The sequence below is a fragment of the Phaethon aethereus genome, assembly GCF_964289735.1.
Source record: "Phaethon aethereus genome assembly, chromosome: 1".
NCBI lineage: Eukaryota > Metazoa > Chordata > Aves > Phaethontiformes > Phaethontidae > Phaethon > Phaethon aethereus.
Window position 1 is genome coordinate 28,702,652 of NC_138575.1, and position 20,964 is coordinate 28,723,615.

Below are 20,964 nucleotides of genomic sequence, written 5' to 3' on the forward strand. Positions count from 1 at the left end.
GAACTTAAATATAAACAAGAACCAGGGAGCTCACAATGTCCTTCTGCTAAACACGTTAGCAAAGCTGCACTTTTACATGTAAAACACAAGTGTACATTGATGAATTATAAAGAATGAACATTAAGGACACGTGCAAAACTTTGAGTTTACCTTATAGATTACAATGCAGTTATACCCAGAAAAGGCTATTCAAATCCTGCTTCTACATCAACACATTCTGCTTCTCATCATCTATGGTCTCCCAAGTCTCATTCAGGGCAATTCCTAAAGTCAGAATTTGAGATCCTTCCAAAATTAATGACTTAGAGCATATGCATGGCTTTAATACATGTAAGGATTTTTAAAAAGTAACAGGATTTTTGTCAAAAAATTCTTCCAAAGCAGTTTCAGGAAAAAGGATTATGTTTGCATTAAGGAAACACCTGAACCTTCTGCACTGGTGGGCTTGTGCATGCAAGTGAGATCTGCTGTCAATGTATTACATTTTAAAGATGAAGTTACACACATGAGAGAATGCATTTTACTAGCATAGACTTTTCACCTCAAAGCACTGACTAAAGAAACAAGTTTTCCTTAATCTGACAAAACTACACTGCAGAGTTTTGTTGGTCTAAGACAACCACCTTTATTACTTAGATTTGTAGGTTTTGACACCTAATTCAAGAAGTTACAAAGTTACCCAATGCACCTGGAAGCTACACCGGCTGGTTTTCACAAATGGGACTACTTGCTCATCAGGAGAGTTTTGCTCCAGTTACAGCAAGCTGACCTACCGTTAAACCCCACCTTAGTCAATATGCCTTCCTGAACAAGTGGAACTACTGAGACATAACTTTACTGAGAGGGGTGGTTCCTTTTTTTAAAATCATGATTGACAATTCCCATAGTCAAATGCTTAGTATTTTAAGGAATGCAAGAGCTAATTTTGCATTAAAAAATTTGATGTGCTATCCTTTCCTGCAAGGGTTCTCCCCTTTCCTCCCTGAAGGCATCCTTATTTTCTCAGGCTTTATCTTGATATCAACACAGCTATTTAACTCCTGTGCTTTGTAGGGAACAGGATTCACATTAAAAAAAAAAGATAAAAAAAATCTACAGTAAACACATCCCTGAGTCACCAAAAATGGACCACAAAACACCAGTTCTATGATTTAAATAGTTTCAGTCTTCTTTTGCATTTGCACTGTTGTTTGCTAGTAAATATTTACATTAGTAAACGCATCTTTTACAGTAAAATCAGTCCCCCATTAATCATTGCCTATATTCATGTAGGTAAATTGTAGCTTTTATACACCCACTAATATGCTCATTAAAAACTTTGTTATATTTGCTTCTTAGTTAGCCACAGGTAGGAAAACAATTTGTATAGAAACTGGAATAAAATTAAACTGAAAAAAAAAAATGGTTACTAGACTTTAAAAAAACTACTTCAAATACGCTGGATAAATAAATAGGTATTGCATTCAACACTTGCTAAGTGAGGATGCATTACCCATAGGAAGGGCACAGCAGTGATGACTTCCCGTTGCCATCTCCCTTAGGAGTTCAGGGCTTCAAGATTTCCCTCTCCCATACCTCATTTTTATTTATAGACTGAAACAAACAGAAACTTTTCTTTTTCCATCTATCTAAAAGTTTCCAAAATGTCATGGTCCTATGTGAATAAAACAACTATAAAACACTATCTCACAAAAGCTGGTTTTAGCAATGGGAAATCCCTAGCAACTTTCATTGGCAATGGCCCAACTTCAGATCTTTGGATGTACATAAATCTTACACACTGTATTTACTACAAATAGTTCTCAGATTTTTTTAAAAAAGCTTTTTCAAATTTATCATCACTTTGAAAGATCAGCAAGGCTTCAATAATCTCATGATAAAATGTGAATCTAAGGAACAAAACTCGGTTGGAAACCAGTTATGCAATCTTACATATTGAAATTACGCTCTTTTTGGCAACTGGCTCTTCTCCTTCCTTGGTTTCAGAGTTTCTTCACCTGAACCGTAACTCTGTTTTGCTATTCCAGCTATTCCAATTCACTCCCTGTCTGTATTCTCAGTTATGCTACACACTGCAAGTTTTAAATCTGAACTATGTTAGAGCTAAATACAGCCATCTTAAACTGACTACTAGATAGCAACAGGAAGGTATAGCCACTGCAAATGGAATTGCTTACTGTCTTTGCAACACTTACATCTACTGACTATACACGAAGCAAAAGATGAATCCAAGACCTTTCAGAACTCATAACTACATCACTTGATCTTTTATTTACTTATACTTTTACAGCATTATTAGGAGTCTGATACAAACAAGTTCTGTTATTTTGTTCACCTTCTTCCCTCCTTGAATTTCAGCAGTTTTGACCAATGTTATAGTTATGTCTCTATTGAAATTACATACAAAACTATACAACCATCAGCATCCATGTCAGCCTTCGACACTATCAGTTCCATATCATGGGAGAAAAGTATATAAAGGAGCAATGTGATTTATTCCCTGTGAAAATGAATGTTTGCCTGTCTGCCTCTACTCCTACATTTATTTTATAGTCCCAACTGGATGGGTGACAAGGGTGTGTTTTTCAAATGCTATCCAGCTGATTTTTTTTTTAGCTCAGTAAAAGTGAATCAGATAACATTTTTATGGAGTTAGACAAGTTTTAACTTCAAAAATATTTGCAGTACCTTTCATAACAAGTGTCATTTGAGACATCAGAAATTAATCAAAACTGAATAAATTCAGATCAAGATCTCCATATGTGTTACGAACTTGTACTTCTAAATTCAGTTCCTTTTACAATATTCATTTAGTGGCTCAGTAGACGGCAAATCTGTCCACTTAATTACAGTAACTTACATCCCCCCAAAATATTTTACTCTAAACTGAGTATTGTCTTCCATTTAATCCACTTAGAGGGCACAATCATCTAGAACTTAGTTTAATACCATCAGAAAATGATTAAAGCTTTTATGCAGTACATGTGCTATCATTTTATGATAAAAACAACTTAAACATATCAGAATTAAAATCTTAAGGCATCACAAGACCTGCATCAATATTTGCCTGCTTTTCCCAGAGTTTGCAATGTTACCCATCTTTGCTCTATTAGTCGATAAAATATACTGCCAGGCTTGGAAAATTCTGCTCATATAGGACAATCAATTTTAGGACTGAAGCGGATAAAGGAATCAATTTAAATTTACAATGGAAGAGTGATGACTTTATTCACTTATGCTGTGGCAAGAAGAGTCTCTAGAAGGTCTGCACCCATTTTGGGAGAAAAGTAAAAGCGGAATTAATGGATAGAAGAAAGTTCAGGACTTAACTCCATCAGTCACAAAAGATCATATAGAGGCAAGATAAAACTGTCATTGTATCTTTTACTATTTGACAGGACAAGAGGCAGTGGGCACAAAATGAAACACAGGAGGTGCCGCCTGAGCATAAGGAAACACTTTTTTACTGTGAGGGTGACCAAGCACTGGCACAGGTGGCCCAGTGAGAGGCTGTGGAGTCTCTATCCTTGAAGAGTTTCAAAAGCCAACTGTACACGGTCCTGGGCAAACTGCTCTAGATGACCCTGCTGGCACAAGGGGGGTGAGCAAAACGACCTCCAGAGGTCCCTTCCAACCTCAACCATTCTGTGATGCCAAGGTAACTTGCAGTCTAAATGTTTTCATGCATACCCCCTAGAAACAACATACTGGCTTAGAGTTAGTTGTATTTTCTATAAGGCCCTGAACAAATCATGGATTACCGCACATCTTTATTCCATTCCTACTTGTACCACCAGAAAGACAGTTCTTGAATGTGCATTAAGTAGAGGAGGGAACAGTCTTAAAGCCTCTTGGGGAAAAAAATAGGGCGATGCTAGCACTATGCACCTCATGGCACATGAGTGCATCTCTAGTTCTGAAGCATGGTCCTATTAATCTCAAACATGCAGAAAATTTGTCCTATTGTAATTACTTCGACGTTTTAGACATCCTTCTTCTAACTTCAGGTAAGTTTGAAACATCATTTCTTTGATGTCTCCCGCATTTAAGTCATCTCACAGCTTCCAGGGCCACGAAAGCCTACATTTTTAAAGTCGGAAATGAATAATACCGTGCATTACATAAAGATATGAGTGGTGCACCAGCACCATGTACACAAAACACCACACCCTAGCTCTGAAACAGGCAGTTGCCATGAAGCTGAATCCAACAGAGGAAGACAAGGAGCGCTAATAACTGAGGTCTTACAAGACGGCCTGGCTCCTTGCAAGACTTTTCTGGAAAAAAAATGTCTAAAACGTAAGAAGTTTCCAACTGCCACCAAGAGATTACACGTACATCTCGTTAACGCAGACCCTCTGCTCCCTGACCGGACACTTCCCCAATTACTGTCTCCTAATAGGAAGTAACACGGCCTTCCTCATCGCCCCACCCTCCCTCCTTTCCCCAGCCTCCCCTACCCCATCTCCTCCCGGAGCCTGCGGGGGTGAAGGGGGACGCGATGGCCGAGGCCGGCCCTGCTCTGGGGCCCGGGCCACGGCACAGAGCCCCTCTGTGGGAGGACAGAGCCGGCGCTCCGGAGCAGCCGGCCGGCACGGGCAAGGCCTCGGCTCGGAAAGGGGAAGCGGAGGCGGGGGAAGGGGAGAGGAGAGCCCCTCCGCGTCTTTGCTGCCTCTCCCTATCGTTCCCCCCTCGCCGCACACCGGGCGGGGGCGGCAGCGGGGAGCCGGTAGAGCGGCGGCCGCCGCCTCCACCGGCTGCCGGGCCCCGCCCCCCGCCGGGCCCGCACCGTACAAGGAGCGGCGGGAGATGCGGCGGAGCCGGCGCGGCGGCCGGGCCAGCCCTCCCCATCCCGGCCTCCCCGCCGACCCTCCTCCCGTCCCCCTGACTGACAGGCCCGGCCGCCGGGCGACGGTAAAAATACGAACCGCAGGGCGAGAGCCGAGCTCACCCCGCGGTCTCCCGGCTCAGAGGGCCGGGGCGGGGGGGGAGCACACACAACAGGGCGGCCCAGCTCGACGCAGCACCCCCACCCACACCTACCTTCTCCTCATCGGAGAGCTGCTCCTCCAGGTCCGCCATCTTCCCGTCTGGCTCCGGCCGCCGCCACCGCCCCCGTCTCCTCCCTCCCGGGCAGGAAGGGCGGGGGCGGCCCCCCCGCCTTGCGCGGCGCGCTGGGGAGGTGGCGTCTCTGCGCATGCGCGCTGGGGGGGGGGGGCGCGGGCGCGGGTGGGGGTCCCGCTGTGGGGCGGTTAGCGGTGTGGGGGAGGGGAGCGGCAGGCCGGCGGGCAGGCTGCTGGGGGGCTTCCCGTCCGTGTCTGTGTCTGTGTCTGTGGGGCGCGGGGTGGTCCTTGTCGTGGTGCTTGCTCGGGGACAGCGGGGACCTCAGGCGGTGGCTGGGTGTCGCGGCAGAGAATCGGGGGGAGCAGGGCGGCAGGGCCTGTTGCGCCCCTCAGGGCGTCTTCGTGAGGAGCAGTGGGGCTTCCCGTCTGTTCTAATAGCAAAATGAGTCGTTGAAGTAAGATCACTGTAAATTTGGGCAGACACAACTAAAAGCCGCCGGGTTTCAGGCATCCCCTTGGCAGCACGCTCAGTGCGGGTTGGTGGTGTGGGTGTGGGGGGAGCTGAGGGTTTGGGTGGGGGCGAGTGCTAGCAGGGTTCTGTGGAGTACCCTGCAGTGTGCTGGAAGAGATCTTGGAAAGCTCAGTTTGATGCCAGCAACAGAGACCGAGGAAACGGATTGTGTGAAATGATTGGTACTGTAGAAGATCGGACATGGAAAAGGAATGTGGTCAACGGGAGGAAGCAGGAAAAAAAGAACAGATTGGAAATTTTTTACCACAAGCATAAGAAGATGTGAAGAGCGTCTTCCAGCAGTGTGACATTACAGGTACACACAGGGGCGTTTGAGAGGCTGGCGCTGTGAGGGTTGCCTGGAAGAAGACATAATAAAATTGTTGAGGAAAACTGTAACAGAGGAAAGAAAACATTTGTGAAGCTCAAACCATGTTGGTTTGAGGCTGGTGAAATCCTGTATTCGCTTCCAACAATGACCCAGGTGCAGATGCCCAAGGAGTGTTGAGAGAATAAGGCAGTACGTGTTGGCACTTCCTGGGAATGCTTCCTCGCTTCCAGGCAGCTGTGGTGCAGAACATGGTCATCCTTCCTGGTGACTTCGTTCTAACAAGGGTTGTTGAACTATTCTTCAAGGGTCACGGAGACAGCATGAAGTTTTGTTTTCTTCCAGGAGCAAAGTCAGGCTAGGAAAACAGATAAGCAGGAGAAGCTGTTTTGCCATAACAGATCATTATCAACAGTGATACAGTTGCAGACTCCATCCTGCAGAAGGTGAAAAACTGCAGAGGCCTGAAAAGGAGATCGAAAAAGGAGTCAGATGACCCTTTTGAGAATTCCTGTTCCTTGATCAAAAGGAGAAAGAACATGGGAAATACTGGTATTAGCCAAGTGCAGGGTTTGGATTTTGTGGAACACTGGGGTAAAGTCTGAATAAAATTGGGTGTCTGTACGCTTCATCTCATTAATATGGGGGACAATTTCTTGGATGATGGAAGGGCAAAGGCAGCTGAGAGAACAAAATAATATCCTCATTCCACGTTCTAAAGGACAATCCTAAAGCATTACAAAGTAAATCCAAACGTTACATTGTTTGTAACGGGTACATCTTTCTACATCAGTCTATCATAGAATACTTTGGGTTGGAAGGGACCTTTGAAGGTCATGTACTCCAACACCTCTGCAATGAGCAGGGACATCTTCAACTACATCAGGTAGCTCAGAGCCACATCCAACCTGACCTGGAATGTTTCCAGGGATGGGGCATCTACGACCTCTCTGGGCAACCTGAGGCTTTACCACCCTCATTGTGAAAAATGTCTTCCTTATATCTAGTCTAAATCTGCGTCTTTTTAGTTTAAAACCATCACCCCTTGTCCTCTTTCTACAGACCCTGCTAAAAAGTCTGTCCCTATCTTTCTTAGAAGCCCCCTTTAAGTACTGAAAGGCTGCAATAAGGTCTCCCTGGAGCCTTCTCTTCTCCAGGTTGACAATCCTAACTCTCCCAGCCTGTCCTCACAGGAGCGGTGTTCCATCCCTTGGATCATTTCTGTGGTCCTCCTCTGGACATGCTCCAACAGGTCCATGTCTTCCTTGTGCTGAGGGCTCCAGAGCTGGATGCAGGACTCCAGGTGGGGTCTCACCAGATCGGAGTAGCGGGGCAGAATTGCCTCCCTTGACCTGCTGGTGACTCTTCTTTGTATGCAGCCCAGGAGATGGTTGGCCTTCTGGGCTGTGAGCACACATTGCCGGCTCATGTTCAGCTTTTCATCCACCAGTACCACCAGGTCCTTCTCAGCAGGACTGCTCTCAATCCCTTCATCCCCCAGCCTGTACTGATACCGGGGGCTGCCCTGACGCAGGTGCAGGACCCTGCACTTGGCCTTGTTGAACCTCATGAGGTTCACCTGGGCTCATTCCTCGAGCTTGCCCAGGTCCCCCTGGATGGCATCCTGTCCCTCAGGCGTGTCAACTGCACCACTCAGTGTGGTGTCATCTGCAAACTTGCTGAGGGTGCCCTCAATCCCACCGTCTATGTCATTGATGAAGATTTTAAACAATACCGGTCCCAGCACAGACCCCTGAGGGACACCGCTCATCACCAATCCCCATCTGGACATTGAGCCATCGTCCACTACTATCTGGATGCGACCATCCAACCAATTCTTCGTCCACCCATCAAATCCTTATCTCTTCAATATAGAGAGAAGGATGTAGGGGACTGTGTCAAAGGCCTTACAGAAGTCCAGGTAGATCACATTGGTAGCTCTTCCCTTGTCCACTGATGTGGTCACTCCATCATAGAAGGCCGCTATGTGGGTCAGGCAAGACTTGCCCTTGGTGAAGCCATGCTGGCTGTCTCGAATCCCCTCCCTGCCCTCCCTGTGCCTTAGCATAGCTTCTAGGAGGATCTGTTCCATGATCTTCCCAGGCACAGAGGTGAGACTGACAGGTCGGTAGTTCCCAGGATCCTCCTTTTTACCCTTTTTAAAAAATGTGTGCAATGTTTCCCTTTTTCCAGTCTCTGGGGACTTCACCTGACTGCCAGGACTTTTCAAATATCACGGAGAGTGGCTTGGCACCTACATCAGCCAATTCCCTTAGGACTCTGGGATGCATCTCGTCACGTCCCATAGACTTGTGCATGTGCAGGTTCCTCAGGTGGTCTCGAATCTGATCTTCTCTTACAGTGGGAGAGACTTTGCTCCTCCAGTCCCTGTCTTGCAGTCCATCCAATTGAGAGGTGTGGCAGTCTTCGCTGCCAATGAAGACTGAGGCAAAGAAGTCCTTGCATACCTCAGCCTTCTCCTCATCTGTTGTTACCAGTCTGCCAGTCTTGCTCATCAAGGGGTTATGCTTTCTTTGACCTTCCTCCTCACACTCTTCCCCTGGCTGCAGTGTTGGGTCCTTCCCACTGGAGACGGTCCTCCATGAACTTCTCCAATGTGAGTCCTTCCCACAGGCTGCAGTTCTTCAAAAACTATTCCAGCCTGGGTCCCTTCCACAGGGTGCAGTCCTTCAGGAGCAGACTGCTCCAGCCTGGGTCTCCCACGGGGTCACAAGTCCTGCCAGCAAACCTGCTCCAGCGTGGGCTTCCCACCGGGTCACAGCCTCCTTCGGGCATCCACCTGCTCTGGCGTGGGGTCCTCCCCGGGCTGCAGGTGGAGATCTGCTCCAGTGTGGAGCTCCATGAGTTGCAGGGGGACAGTCGGCCTCACCATGGTCTTCACCAGCGGCTGCTGGGGAATCTCTGCTCCGGTGCCTGGAGCACCTCCTGCCCCTCCTTCTTCACTGACCTGGGTGTCTGCAGAGTTCTTTCTCTCACATATTCTCACTCCTCCCTCCAGCTGCAGTTGTGCAGGTTTTTTTTTCCCCCTTCTTAACTCTGTTACCCCAGAGGTGCTGCCACTGTCACTGATGGGTTTGGCCTTGGCCAGCAGCAGGTCTGTCTTGGAGCCGGCTGACACTAGCTCTATCAGACACAGGGGAAGCTTCTAGCAGCTTCTCACAGAAGCCACCCCTGTAGCCACTCCCTAAAACCTTGTAACGCAAACCCAACACACATCCTTTGCCAAGTTCAGCTCCAGCCATGCCTTGGCCTTCCTGACTTCATCCCTACACAATTGGGCAGCGTCTCTGTACTTTTCCCAGGATACCTGTCCCTGCTTCTACTGCCTCTGCATTTCCTTCTTGCCCTTTAGTTTGACCAGCAGGTCTTGACTTTTACTGCATATTAATGTTAAGAAACTCAAATATGTAAGACGATTTGGAGCTTGAGAAAGTTGATATGATTAGTATAACAAGTTAGTGGGTAGAGTCTTGTATGATGTTGAAGTCGATGGTTAGACCTTGTTCTTCAGGATGGAAAAGGTAAAAAGGCAGCTGTATTATGCCAAAGTGGCCATTAGTTGTTTCAAAATCAGAGAAGTTTCAGAAGAATAAGAACTTAATTATTTCTAAATAAAGTTTCTAATTCATTAAATGAGATATGGTCTGCCATGGTTCACCTAATATTGCTAGGGAATAAGTTTAACTTCTTGATGGTCTGTTCCTAATGTGTGGGAAGAATAAAGTTTTTATTGTTACTTCAAACTGAAGGAAGTATGGTGGAGGAGTTATATATCCAGTGATAACTCTTTGGTAACATTTTAAAAATACATTTTCTTAATGTCCAGCACAGTGAACTTCATCCCAGTTATGATGGACAACGAAAAGCTGATCATTGACTGGAAAATCACAGGTGTCAAGATACATCTAAGTCGGTCATGGTTAGTGGTGTGAATGCAGTCAACTTCTAGCCAAAGGATCTTGTTATGCTGTAGAGTTCATCCACATCTGTCTTTCATGAGTATTTGTACACAATAATTAGTGCTGTCATATGCAGTAAAGCAAAATATTGCCAATATCTGTAGAATTTTTCAAAGCTATCATTCTAAATGCCCTAACAGGACTGTTGCGTGGAAATGAAGGAAAATTATATTGGACGAGAAGTTGTTACAGTCAAATGGATACGTGGAAATTACAATGGCACCAAAACTCAATATATGAACAAAGGATGAAAATGAAAATAAGTCAAAATAATGAATGTACAAGTTGGACAACGTGACCAATTCAGAAAAATTGAAGAGAGATTTAAAATACCTGTAGCCATGGAGGATAAAGATAATGGACAGGTGTTTATTCATGTCAGGAATAACATAAAGGATAATCAAACATGATGTTTGATAAGGCAGATGCAGATGTAGAGTGGTGAAGTGTAGAGCAGAAAAAGTACAGCTAAAGGATGTTTGGTTTTGAAACATCTCACATATATTATTTGGACTCAGTAATAAAAGTTAATGGTCTGTAGCAGGGGAAGGCATTGTGCAACCTTCACTTTCACGCAACAGGACTTCATACCTTCCACCCAGGAGTCTTAAGAGCTGAGGAGGTCTGTGAAATGCTTCTGTTAATTTTTAACACACCTTGGGATTTGCCAGCTAGGGGGTGTTGCCAAGGATGTTGCTTTATTTAATACGTATTAAGAGGATAGCTCAAAAAGGTAGATCTTACCAGACAAACATGAATAGTTTTGTCATAAGTTAATATGGCTATCTGTTGGGTGTCCCATGTTTACACCAGGGTTTTTTCTGGAAGTTTGCTGAAATTAGCATGATGAAGTGAGTGGTTCAGAGGAGGACTGTGTAGTCATCATGGATACTTAATGGGAACCTTCTGCATAGTACCTTGGCAGGTGCTTTACTTAGGACTTGTGACCTTAGGACTTAATGGGAAATGAATAATTATGCAAAAATAAGTACCATTGCCTTGTGACTCAGTGTTTTGGAGTGCTTCTGTGTCTTTTCAGGAAGAATATGGAAATTTCAGAGGGAATTTAAAGGAGAACTAAAAATAATCCTGAAGATGCAGGACAAATTTCAGCATGTGAGGCTTAGGGATGTCAAGATTAAGAAGTGACTTAGGAAACAGCAGTGATACCTGAGTTAGTTTGGAATTTATATGCATCTTATCTGAAGTCATACATCTTTGCTTGCTGTTTTAAATTGAATACAGCCAATTTACAGCCAGTAAATCCTCTCATGCTATAAAATTCACCCACATGAGCGATCTTTTTTCATGTGCCAGTGTTTCTACACATTGATCAAAGGTTAATTTGCACTACAGTCACATACAGAACAGCAAAACATCCTACTGCTAACTAGCTAGCTCATGTCTTAGTAGATACCTAGTCCCACTACATGAAGCTCACTGTGGGCTAGCAGGGCTATCTGATGAACAGTGTGTGGTTTACTGATGCAATGAGAGAAAAACAAATTAATAATAATTAAAAAAAGCAGCTATTGAGTTCTATTTAATCAAATTGGAGATGATAGAGCTACCAATCAAGTACTTTGCTATTTTGCTGTATTGCTTCTGTCTTTTCTTTGTTTTAACTCTTTAGGGCCAGACCCCTGGCCCTTGACTAGCATTGGGAGGGAGGGCACAGCAATCCTTCCTGTAAAGTCTCCCTGCAGGGCTGTCAAAATGGCTTGAGAGAAGTGCAGTTTCTGTGCTAGACCCAACCTGAAGACTGGCAAGGAGTCAATGGGACACAGGGGTTAGCACAGCATGCTTCCTCTGTTATTCTGCACTGGCCCCAAAGATTGAGATGAACAATGCTGAAGAAAATAAATCCCATTTTCATTCCTCTTATTCAAGACAGGTGATTGACATTTGACCTACTGCATTTGTTCAGAGGACAAATTGATGAGAGGTATATTTGGTGCCTACTTGTTTGATCTGGAGGATGTACTACACTCTGTTTCCTAGGACAAAGATGGACACTGGCCAAGCTCTGAGCCCCGTTCAGAAGGTGCTTCTGGCAGTGAGACAGGAGGAGTGCCCAGAAAGGTGTGGCGGGCTGCATCCCTGCTGCATGCTCCTTTCCATGGGAAGCGACTCCCTGCATCCTGATACCTGTTGGTATAAATCCTCATATTCCTGTGGGCTGGTGGGAGGCATAGTGCAGTTCCTGAGATTCCTAAATACGTATCGGATCTTAGGGCCGTGTGAATTGCCTGCCAATTTGTGTCCATATTTTGGAGGAGTTGGCATTTGCAAACCTCGCAGTTTGCTCTTTGTATCTAATAGAGCCTTAGCGGCAAAAGCAAACAGTTTTGTTCTAGAGAAGTTGAATGTTAAATCCTTACAACAGTCTTGCGACAAGGAGAAAATGATAATAAAGTGCAACTGCAGAGCAAACCTGAGACTGAGCTTCCTTCTTAGATAACACTTAGGATCCTTTAGGCCACAACAGACATTCAAGATAATGACTCGCTAGCCCTTCGCCTACTGTGGAGGTCCCATTTAGAGTCACAGAGCTGCCCAGGTTGGAAGGGACCTTGAAAGATCATTTGGTCCAACCTTTTGTGGGAAAGGGAGCACAGGTGAGATTTTCTGGCGCCCTGTCCAACTGCATCTTGAAAACCTCCAGTGATGGGGACTCTACCACTTTCCCGGGAAGGTTGTTCCAGTTAATGATTGTTCTCATTGTAAAAAATGTCTTTCTTATATCAAGACTTTTGTTGATATCTTGGAATTTACTGTCCTTTGGTTTGTTTGCTCATCAGGTTCATGGTCTTGCTTATTGTGGCATTTTTAATATTGTCACAACGTTCTTTATGCTTCACAACCATAATATTTTTACAAGTTTTATTAATTTTTCATCATATTCTATGTTTTTTGTGGAGACTATGCATGTCATAAATATTTAGATGACAAACATGATATTTAGAGTGTATTTTTTTGCTCAGTTTTAGGGGCCTTTATTACCACATTTACCCTAGAAACTCTTTTTAGATTCCTCTTAGGATTGCATTCAGGTCTTCTCCGGGCTTGCTCTGTGACTTCCTACTCTGTTTCTATTCTTGGCAGTTTTCTCAGCATATTTCTCCACCCCATCTCCTCCAAAAATAGTCAGCTGTATGTCTTGCCTTATGTAATTCAAATTGAAAGTATTGCATTTGCCTTTCTTTTGAGATGTACCTATGTTTTAGGAATTAGATACCCATGTTGTTTCTTAAATGTACCTTAAAATGCAGGCCAGTAGTTTACTTCACTGGTTACAACAAGATTTAGTTCTCCCATAAATTGAGACGCTTTGAAACAGATACACTCTTTCAAGAACTGAGAGTGGAATTATTTATTTGTGATACAGAATTTTTATTCAGGGATGGGAATGGGCAAAAGTAGGGTGAAAAAGAGAAAGTGTTGAACATTTTAGAGGAAGGAAGCAAAGAAAGGAAATACACCTAAATCTTGTTGGCTGCTACTCCTGGTTAAGCAGAGATAAGGATGTTGCAGGTCTTTGAAGGCAACAGGCAATAGTGCAGAAGCATCTGCAAAGAGCTGAAGGCAACAAGAAGATGATAAGAATGAAGTGCTGCATACTAAAACATCTACTTTTGATTCTAGTCAGTCCCAAGCTGTCTTTTGGAAGGAGCAAAGCTTGTATAATCTAATTATGTACAGATTTTCAGAGGTGCCAAAAAATTTCATGTTCTACTGATTCTGAAGCCTGTAATCTTCATACATGGAGTTGTTGGTAGGTTTCTCCTAACATGTTTCCTTTGCTCTCTTAGTATGTTAACTATTTAAAAGCCACAGTGTTAGCTTTTAGAATGTTGTCTCTGCCTGCCAACTTCTGTTCTTCACCTGCCCTTTGACTTCTTGAGTGTATTGTTTGATAAAGTTGTTAGAATTGCAAAAGTGCTTCATCCAAAATTCTCTAATGAAAGAATCCTGATTTCCTTATGAAATGTAAAATGAAGTACTGTCAAGCAAAGAACATTGGTGACCGCTTATAAAACATCTTTCCTTACAGAATATCTTCTCTCAATGCTAATTTATTTAATTCTGATGCAATGTAAAGAACAACAGCATAGTAAAAGTGCATTCTAAAAGGATTCTTGATGTTAACAGTGCATGATGGATTGCCAGTACTGAGCAATTTTAAGGGTTTAAATTACAGCACCGGAGTTTTCAGGAAAAGTAGGACAACTAGAAAAGTTTTCTCTAGCAATGTTTACAGTATCTGTGGAAAAGTTGCTAACTTAAACATTAGTCTGTGCTACAGTGATAAATGTTTTATTACTAAATTATATCATAGCCATGTGCTGTGACAATGCTTTGGAAAGAAGAGTATTAGCATGTCTATTTTACAACCCATTTTTCAAAGATAAATAAATTAGCTATAGATAGGTATAGGTAGAGGGTTTCAAGGAGAACATTTATGAACTGCAAACGGTTCAAAGAATAATCAGGGACTGGAAAATTTGAGCAATCCAATTTGGTTAATTTGTCAGCAAAAGTCTTAAAGACTGGGAGATCAGAAAGTTGTTAATAGAATGTTTTGATGTATTAGGATATTACAGGATTCATGGCCAGAAGTTAAAACAGGACAAATTCAGGCTAAAAGTAAACTTAGTGTGAATAAATAAACTTAGTATTAATTGTCAGAGTAGTTGACTACTGGAACAATTTAACCAAGGCAACACTGACAATAGCAATTTTACAGTAAAGACTGACCATTTTTCTAAACGATGTATTCTACAGTTCATCAAGGACTTAAGGAGTCTTGTGGCCTGTGTTGCAGAAAAAGGTAGCAAGGAAGATCCCGAAGCAATCCTTTCTGTCCTTGATTCTCCAAGTCCTTTTCCCGTTCAGCAGCTGATGGAGAGAAACTCAAGTGAGGGTGGAAGTGGCTCCATGGAAGAGCCAAAGAAGAGAGAGTATCGTTGGAGCGTAATAAACTGGATCCAGCGAGGATGGAGTACAGAAGGGGATCTGGCTTTTGAAAGGGAGTGAAGAAAAAGTACCAGGGAAATTACCGAGGTTAGAGTGGGTATTAATGAAACAGGGAAGACCAGGGTCAAATAGAAGGTCCGTAAAAAGGTTTAGTAGAGTATTTGAAATGGGATTATTTGGGGAGTATTTTTAATACTTAACTTGTAAATACCCGAGTCTGAGCTGGTGATCCTTGGCTTCCATTACATCAACAGGGAGAAATAAGCACTCCAAGGGTGAGATTCATCTGACCTAGTTAAGACCTCTGTTTTAGGGTAAGATTATTGGCTGTAATGAGGTAGCTAGTTCAGACTCAGCTGTCTAAATATTAGATGCCTGTGTTGTGACAGCCAACTCCCCTTTTAGTGTTAGAAGATCAAAGGGCAAGAAGATGATGGACCAAGGAAGGGGGCCAAGGGCTAAGAAAAAAACACAAAGGACAGCTGAAGTTACAAGGCTAAGGGAAGGGAAAAAGGACTACACTTGTAACTCAGCATTGCTCTGTGCTCCTCAGGGAACCTGTACTCAGGGAGGTAAATTACACACTTACCCACAAAGGACTTTGCACCGAGGGCTCTATCTCTGTACTGCTTTTACTGTAGCTCCTACTCGGACATCAGGAATGCTGTGTCAGTAGCTATTGATAATACAGAGACAGAGCAGGATTAGGATTAACAAAGGGAGAGGACAGGCTGGGGATTAGGAAGCGGGCAAGAATCAAAGTGTAAGGATTGTGCACCCCATAATGGCTGAAGAGGGTCTTTAAGATAACTGTGTGCCTTACAATGGCTCTGAGACTTCTCCAGCCTGAACCAGTCTAGCTCTCCTTTGGTGTACATAATTGGTTTGCCTTTGCTCTGTACCAGGATATGTTGGAAGGGAAAAGAGGACCAGAAGAAAGCAGCAATGGTGCTAAGAGAAAGCAAATAAAACTGAGGAAAGCAAAGGAGCTGGAGCACTGCCCTCCCCAGCCATTGACTTGTTACAGGAATAGAGCATTAGCTCATAGGAATAGAGCAGCCACCTGATTTTGAAAAGCTCCATGAGAAAACACAAAAATTCCTTTCCTTCCCTCTCACTGAGCCTGGTTCCTGTTTATATTTTTAGTTATTCCTTTCTGAAAAAGGAAAGTGTAGTCCTCTAGCTGGATTTATTTACTTTCATTTTAAAGGAGACATTGTTTGGCAATTTTATTTTTCAACAGGAAATGGCAAATGTGCTGATTTGTTTAATGAAGTTGAGATTTCACTGGAGGAGTCCAAATTCCTTTTTCTTTTACTCTCTGTAGAACTGAATGTCTTAGGAAGATAAAATCTCAATAAATGTAAACCATGCCAGCAGATGTGACTGAAGGGCTGAGAATTTCTCTGCCTGTGTAGGGAAAAATGCCTCAGAGACAGTGGTACTCCATGCTGCTTAACAGTGGTGTGGGTCCTTAATTTTTGATCTTGTGTCACATATTAGAAGAAATAGTAGGAAGAGGAGTTAGGATTTTGAAGTAAAGCAATGTAATTTTATTTTTGATTGTTTGGATCCTGAATGATGTACAAAATTAGTGCTTGAGTACACTTGCTTCTGACCTCAGTAAAAGTCCTGAATGCTAAATACTTGTGAAAATTAGGACAGTGTCTGAATGTTGATGTAGGAACATAACTTCAGTCATCTGCTTTTGAAACAGTTGCCATGTTGTGTTATTGATAAAATCACACTAATCTATTAAAAGAGCTGTTTGTTTTTTTAAATTCTGTGCTGTTTAATGGAAGACTGGTGCAGACGGTGGGGCTATTTGCCTATAGCAGTCATGTAAACCCTGTCCGGCAGAACTCACCTGTGGCCTTGGAGCCCAAGATCTGCTTCCTTGGGAGATCTGTCATTTCTTATCTCTGCACAGGGATGCAGTGAGACCACCTTAGATGTAAAAGAAACTGAGGTATTTATCTTACCATTCTCCTTTAGCAAAAGTAGTCCTAAATATGACTGTAATAATTACATTGTTCTCAATTTTTTGTTAGTCTAGAAATTAGTAGGTCTCTGTCTGACTACAAGAGAGCCAGGGTTTCACCCACCTGGATTCTGGAGTTGATGATGACCATGGGCCTTTTCAGATAAGATTAAATGATTGGGAATCAAGGGAGGAGGTTACGGACAAATGGGCAGTGGGTCTGTGGGAGGGAATACCAAGTTTTGCATGTCTATGCATTGTCTCAAGATAGCATTTATCTTGTTTGACTTCAAAAAAAAAGCATTTTCTCATTTTGAGGCCTCCATTTTACACTTAATTGGGTTATATAATGGTACAGAGGTCTGTTGCAAAGAGCAAAATTAATATCAGAAGCATAACAAACCTCAATGCAGTATCCATCATTGTATTTCACGCTGGTTTTGTACTCGGCTGTGATCAGCTTCATAGACTTCATATTGACACCCCTTTGCTCAGTGTTTTACAAGGAAGGATTCCCACCCCCTCCGTCAAGCGTTTCCACTATTGATTATCTCTCTGGGAATGGGATTATGATTAGGTTAATAATTTTGTCTATTCCTGAGAAGTTTGTAAAAAGAGGAAAAAGATGGCTTTATTTGTTGCAGTAAATTGGGATATAGAGATAGTTGGTCAAATTCTCCCTCAACTGGCATGAAAGACAACTGACAAAAGTCCAATGCAGAACCAGAGGAAATAGATCCCACCATAATGCCCCCCCCCAAGTAGTAACAACAACTCAGAACAAAAGAAACCCCCGAGAAGTAATCTTTTGGTTAAGAAGAACAACTCAGAACAAAAGTAACACAAAGATTAAAGGTCAGATTATACTGCTTTCATTTCTCCATGTTCTGAGAAATACACAGAGGAGTAAAACATTATGCTTACTCTGAAAGGAATGTTGCCATTTTCCTCTTTGTGGCCCTTTAGCAAGCATTTTGTGTGAACTAATTGGGAGTGGAAAATATTAAAACCAGAACTGTATTTTGATAGTAATTAATAACTCACTAAAGAATTTAAATATCTAGATGAACTATTTTGAACCCAAGAGAATGCTTTTGATCCTGGAAAGGGAACAAAGTTTTATTCCACATGTGCTTTAACCAGTTCTCTAATATTTAGAGAACTGCATTTGCTATGTATCTGTGCCTGTTTTAACCCCTGTTGCTGCTGTATAATGATATCCCTGACTGATAGGGATCATTAGTCTGTCAGAAAGCCTCGTGTAATTTCTTTGCAGATGGTAAGCTCAGGCTTTTGCAATCTGTGGAAAGTTAGTACAAACACTGTGCTCCACTTCCTTCCTGACCAGAAAATTTTGAACTTCTGGTTTTAGTCTCTCATGTTGGAGGAGGATATCCTGCAAAAACAGGAGTGTCATCCCTGTTGTGATGAGTAGGACGAGATGACGAAGAGATACAAACAGAAGTGGGATACGATAAGGTAACACCGTCTACCATGATGGAGAGGGGTCTCTATTCTCACTAGTCTTTTTCAAATTTTTGTGACCCTCAAGCCAAAACTAATTTTTAGGGAAAGAGGAAAAGGAGAGCAGCAAGGAGCCTTTATAGATGTTTCTAGTGCAACACAGGAGAAGACAAAGAGTTTTCTTGAAAATTTAATGGTGGCAGGATGTGCGACTTTGGTAACCTATGAAAGACCTAGAAGGAACAATAATAGGCAGGAGGTGGTGAGACTTAGGTGGACCACTGTTTTCGTGTGCTGCTTGCTGACATGATGACGTGAAAAACTGTTTCTAAGCCTAGTTGAGCTTATTTGCAGACCTGGTGTAACTGAGTCCAGCTTCCTCAAGTGACCTATGTCCTCGCACAGAGCTGTATGTTTATTTTCTGGCCATTCCCTTGTGTAGCATGTGATGGTTGGACCTGTATGTGTTAATTTCTAGTAGATTTCCGCTCTTCATTGCTACTTGTTTCTGGGTTTGGCCTTACATTCCTTTTAGTCACAGTCTTGTCTTTGCTCTGAGTCACATCAGGTTGCTGCTGCCACCATTGCTCCCTGCCTTGTGTGCTGGGGCTTCTCCTGCGAGTCAGGGAAGAAAGAGAAGACCTAGGAAAGGAATGGGAAAATGGGAGGGTGGTGAGGAGAGGGAAGCAGATCTCATGTCATGTGTTTTCCTAACAGCATATTGCCCTTCACAGTTTCTGTGCAGTACAGTCTGCCTCTTGTCATGGGCTGTATTCCAGGGAAGGATTTTTCAAATGGGCTGTTAATAAACCCTCCATCTAGTCATAAAAGTCTGTTGCAGCCCTCTAAACTTGGCAAAGTTGGGGTTTTGTTTTGTGTGTGGTGGAGGACCTGGTGGGTCCAGCCCTGCAAATGGCCAAGGCTGGGAGGGATGGTGGCGAGGGCCTGCTCCTGCCCATGGCCGAAGGTGGAGGGGAGCAGGCTAAAACGGGCCAGGTCTATGTCAGCCTGAGGGTCTTGCTTCATGTTTTAACATTTACAGGAATTTCTGTTAGCCAAACAAAACAAAACAAAACAAAAGGGAAACCAAAACAAATAGTGAAGCGGTTTCAGTGGGCGTTGATGGACTAGTTCCCCTGAAGTCAGGGGAGGAGCTGATGAAGACAGAGAGGAATTTCAGTCTTGTCTAAGCTGCAAAATCTGAAGGATGCATGCTTGTCTTCTGTGCATGCTGCACACATCTGTGTGCCCAATGTCATCTGAGACGTGCCTGACACTATTTTGTATGGATTAAAGATTAGTGATACCAGGCTATGGGTGCAAAAAACCCCGTGAAATATGAGTCCTTGGGGTAGAAAGGAATCTGAGGCAATTGGCACAGAGATCGTAATCTTTCTTTTCCTGCTGCAGGATATACAGCCTTTATTTTAGGCTCCCTTTTGTAGTCTAAGGCTATCTATGTTAAGAGCTAACAATGAATGTACATTTAATCTAGTGTAGAGGACCAAGTATGATGCTAAATGCAGTGGGGGGACTCTACAGGATTTTGGGAAGGGAAGTCAAGTCAGTATTCAGTGTTCCTGAAAGGGAACATTTAGTAATAGGGGACATTAAAGCAGCCAGAGAGAAGCATAAAACTGGGTGGCCACAAAATAGGAGAGCAAGTTTGTGGAATTGTACTTCTGTGAGAGTTCCTCACGTTGGGTTGCACCCTGGCTCTTCCAGGGAAGAGGGCTTAGAAGCAAGACCTACATGCTTTGTCAGTGACATACGGACAAAAAAAAGTTAATGGCTTATATTTTTCTGCTAAAAATAATCAGTGTCCATTAGCAAGGGGTATATTTAGCAAATCCTAAACAGATAGTACACTACCAAAAAAAAAAATTGTCCTTTTTTCTTTCCATTTTTGCTCACTGGTGTGTATACATATACATCTAATAAAAGTCCATGAAAGATACTCTTATCTATCTTAGAGATTCTTACTTAATGTATTTTAATGCATATTATAAAGATACCATCTAAAGATAACAGCAATGTTACAGTGTAGCTCTTTTGAAAGAAATTTAGAATTGGTTTAGAAACCTGAGAATTACTGTCAACGTAGAACTTTTATTTATTTCAGTTAATTCACAGCTAGTTGTTAAATCTACTAATCAAGCAGATTTGTCTTTGTGGTTTTATTAATTATACAGATGTAAATATGATGTAACACTTTCTTCGTATGGAAGTCGTGTATTCCTCGGTGGTTACGACTTAGGACTTCAGGTGTCTGGAGTGTGATAGTAATTTATCAGTCCTTTTTCATCAGCATTAGGAAATGGTTGAAATAAAGAATGATGCGTGCGATTCTGTATGGTGCTCTTTGAACGCGGTGTTGCACTAGATGGCACTGTTGGTTTTAGTTTTACTGCTGTCTTCCATGTCTAGGGAACTTGACTTAATTAGCTTCCTTTTGAAAACAAACATGCTGTTTCAACAGAGGGTCAGTGTACATTGTTCTGGGCTGCTGCTTTTATGTTTATAGTCATGTAATCAATATGTTGGAAGGGTAATTAATTTTTAACTTCAAGCCAATTGTAGATCAAATGCCAGTAGAGTTACTGGGTGGAGAGAGTTTAATTTCTTTTGAAGCAATGATACTGATTAGCTGTAAAGGGTTT

The 20,964-nt window shown here is 42.9% G+C and overlaps 1 protein-coding gene across 1 annotated transcript in view; it reads right to left on the bottom strand.

Annotated features, from left to right (window-relative positions):
• The window catches only part of CAPZA2 (capping actin protein of muscle Z-line subunit alpha 2), a gene marked incomplete at its 5' end in the record, with an annotated part of 31,328 nt that extends 26,246 nt beyond the window's left edge, over positions 1 to 5,082 (bottom strand). The window contains one exon of the mRNA XM_081998804.1: positions 5,044 to 5,082. Within this exon, the coding sequence (XP_081854930.1) occupies positions 5,044 to 5,082 (39 nt within the window). The remainder of the gene's footprint in view (positions 1 to 5,043) is intronic.
• Between the last annotated feature and the right edge of the window lie 15,882 nt (positions 5,083 to 20,964).